This window comes from Belonocnema kinseyi, chromosome 3 (genome assembly GCF_010883055.1).
Source record: "Belonocnema kinseyi isolate 2016_QV_RU_SX_M_011 chromosome 3, B_treatae_v1, whole genome shotgun sequence".
NCBI classification, from domain to species: Eukaryota; Metazoa; Arthropoda; class Insecta; order Hymenoptera; family Cynipidae; genus Belonocnema; species Belonocnema kinseyi.
Genome location: NC_046659.1, coordinates 99,058,364 through 99,061,288, shown reverse-complemented (window position 1 = coordinate 99,061,288; position 2,925 = coordinate 99,058,364). Strand labels below are relative to the sequence as shown.

The 2,925-nt window shown below is 35.9% G+C and overlaps 2 protein-coding genes across 2 annotated transcripts in view; both read right to left on the bottom strand.

Moving 5' to 3' along the window:
• Positions 1 to 701: 701 nt before the first annotated feature.
• LOC117169950 (facilitated trehalose transporter Tret1-like) lies at positions 702 to 1,829 on the bottom strand. Its single transcript, XM_033356461.1, has 2 exons — positions 1,709 to 1,829; positions 702 to 1,471 (listed from the first exon to the last, which is right to left on the bottom strand). The coding sequence occupies exons 1-2, from the start codon at positions 1,827 to 1,829 to the stop codon at positions 702 to 704; spliced, it is 891 nt and encodes a 296-aa protein (XP_033212352.1).
• Positions 1,830 to 2,198: 369 nt separating this feature from the next.
• LOC117169949 (facilitated trehalose transporter Tret1-like) overlaps positions 2,199 to 2,925 on the bottom strand; it is a 23,367-nt gene continuing 22,640 nt past the window's right edge. Inside the window, exon 5 of the mRNA XM_033356460.1 lies at positions 2,199 to 2,276. Within this exon, the coding sequence (XP_033212351.1) occupies positions 2,199 to 2,276 (78 nt within the window). The remainder of the gene's footprint in view (positions 2,277 to 2,925) is intronic.

Genomic DNA, 2,925 nt, shown 5'->3' with positions numbered 1-2,925 from the left:
ATCCGTAAAAGATTTTGCAGTAATCTAAATATTAGGAAAATGTATCTGCATGTTAGATATGCAATTAGGGGAGTAAAACTGTAAATCGAGGCTAGTCAGGCACTTGAAGATATAAAATAACTCCACTTACCTGTTATCACTCGTCGTATACTGTAAAATAATGAAGCCCGCTTTCAAGTAAAATAGAAACGAAAATATATCTTTGGTAATTTCTTATATCTATTTAAGAATTACGCAATTTAAGTTAGGCTATTTACATTTACAACCAAAGTTACTATGAGCAACCGTATAGTTATAAGAAAAATTATACTAAAACGCATAAATAGAACTAACAAATATTGTCTCTACTTTTTTTATTTTTTGCTTTCATTAAATCTAAAATTTGCTCTAATTTTTTTCCCTTAGCTTCAGGCGTGGTAAACCAAATAATGATCGGTCCAGTAATGCAAAGAACAGAAAAAATCCAAAAACTAGTGTAAATACCAGCTGCATTGTTTATAATTGGTATCAATAATTTTGACAAAAATCCTCCTAATGATACAACAAGACAATATTCCAGACAGCAAATAAGCTGGTCTTCGACCATAATGATCTATCACTAAAGAAGATGGCAAACCATCAATTATCTGGAAGCCCATCAGTATCATCGCTTCATATTTTGGTTCAAGAGGTTAATTGCTATAGCTTAAAATTTCTTGAGCCTATCCTCTGATGGCGAAATATCCCGAAAAACAATAAGTAAACTGCACAATAGCATACATAATAAAAGATTTTCTGCTACCACTGTGCGAAAAAGTCTCTTGTAAACTATTCTTTTCCAGATTTTCATTTTCCTCAATGGCAATCTTTATTCTCTTAATGTCTTCCATCACCATTTCTAATATTTCCACAGAAGACATTTTCATTAGTACATCTATGGCTTCCTTATCACGTCTTTTTATCAAATAATAATACGGAGATTCAGATGTAAGGAGTAATAAAAAGATTCCAATAAGTGGCAATGAAACCATTACAAGATTCATAGTATGATAAGGTAGAAAAGCCCCGGCAGATGCCATAATAAAAGTTCCAAAGTTCGAGCTAATCTTGAGAAAGTTCGGAATTCTTCCTCTGATGGTTTTACCAGAGACTTCACCTGTGTACACAGGTAGGACGATACGATTACCTCCAGAGCCTATTCCAGAAATAATTCTTCCTATTAATAGAAAAGGGAAGTTGCGTGCCAAATTAATAAAAATCCAAGATATCAGTTGAATCAGGCCAAATAACAATATGATGTACTTCCGGCCTATTTTATTCATGATTGTGGAGCAAAGAAGTATCCCTAGTATGGCAAAGAGGTTTCCAACAGCCGCTAACCAGGGTGCCTGCGTAACTGTTACAGGAATTTCTGATGCTTCACTTTTTAGGTAGGGTAGGGCAGGCGATGCCCAAGACATGAATGCTCCTATGTCCATCATTAAAATATAGCCTGCAAAAGATATATATCCTTTCACACTAATTTTTTAAATAATTACATTTTTAAGTATTTATATGGTTATCTGTTAGAATATTATATGTTTGAAAAGTTCCATGAAAAAAGTAACTAATTACAGTTACCCGTGTGGAATTGTTGAGTTTGCCCCCGCAGGGGCAATCGTAATTTGCCCCTTTACTATGTTGGTCCTACGTTGGCAAACTGCGAAGGGCCCACATAGTTTTTACGTACTCATCTTCGAAGGCCCCATGTAGGGTGTCCACGAAGGGCCAATAATGTGCCCAGCTAAGCCCCTCGTAAGACCCACATAGGCCCTACAGAAGTTTCCCCTTGTATTGTCACGCAAGAGCATGGATAATTTTTTTTTAAAATTTAGTTTAATTTAGAGTCATTGTCGATTATACAAAATTAACATATTATTATATACAGAACGTCGTTTTTCAGAAGTAATAAGTTTAAAATAATAGTAGAGTATGTACCGAGGCAGTAAAGTTGAACTTTATACAAGGATGTAGAAGTTAACGTCCGAGCCGAAGGCGAAGTCGTTACAACTGCATCCGTATATAAAACAACTTTACTGCCGGGGTAGATATGAATGTTCATCCGCGTGGATTGACGTTAGAAGTCCGAAATCCACTTCGTAGTTAAACTTAGATTTAAAATGAATTCTTCTCAATCTTTTCTTTCACTTCTCACCAACTTTTTCCTCCTTGCTGTACCTTTACGTGTCGGGCGTCGCAGTACAATAAAGTGCTATTTTACTGCCGCTTTGCGGGCAGATATGTTGCGCTTGTTCTGCCTATTTCAGATAAAAGTAATTTTATTTTATTCTTATTACTTTTGACTAAAGACGCTTTGTCTATAATGAGGCAAATAAGTGTGAACGTGATCAAAGCTATATTATAAACTTTTTTTACCTCATCGAGATCACCGTTTATTTTCTAGGTTAGAAGAAAAATAATACCACTGAGTAATTGTTGGTTTTAACCTTGAAAAAGATCACGTGAAGAAAACACATATCTACGAGGGTGAATCAAATATTAACCGGAATTCTTTTTTAATATTTATTTGTTTATAAAACAATACAAAAATACTATTGATTATTTTTCTACATAGTCTCCTTCACGCTCTACACATTTTTTCCAGCGGTTTGGAAGCTTGTTAATTTCTTGCTCGTAGAAACTTTGAGGTCGAGTCATCAATCAATTGCGCACGAATTCCTCAACATCTTGATCGTTGTCAAATCGCAATCCTCCAAGTGCATCTTTCATGGGCGTAAACAAATGATAGTCACAGGGTGACAAATCTGGACTGTATGGAGGATTCTCAAGGGTTTACCCGCCGTATGTGGCCTGGCATTGTCATGAAGGAGGATGACGTTTCTGATGGGGTTACCGCGTCTTTTGCTTCTGTAAGCGGCTTTTGCTGCCTCCAACAGCTGGCAGTAG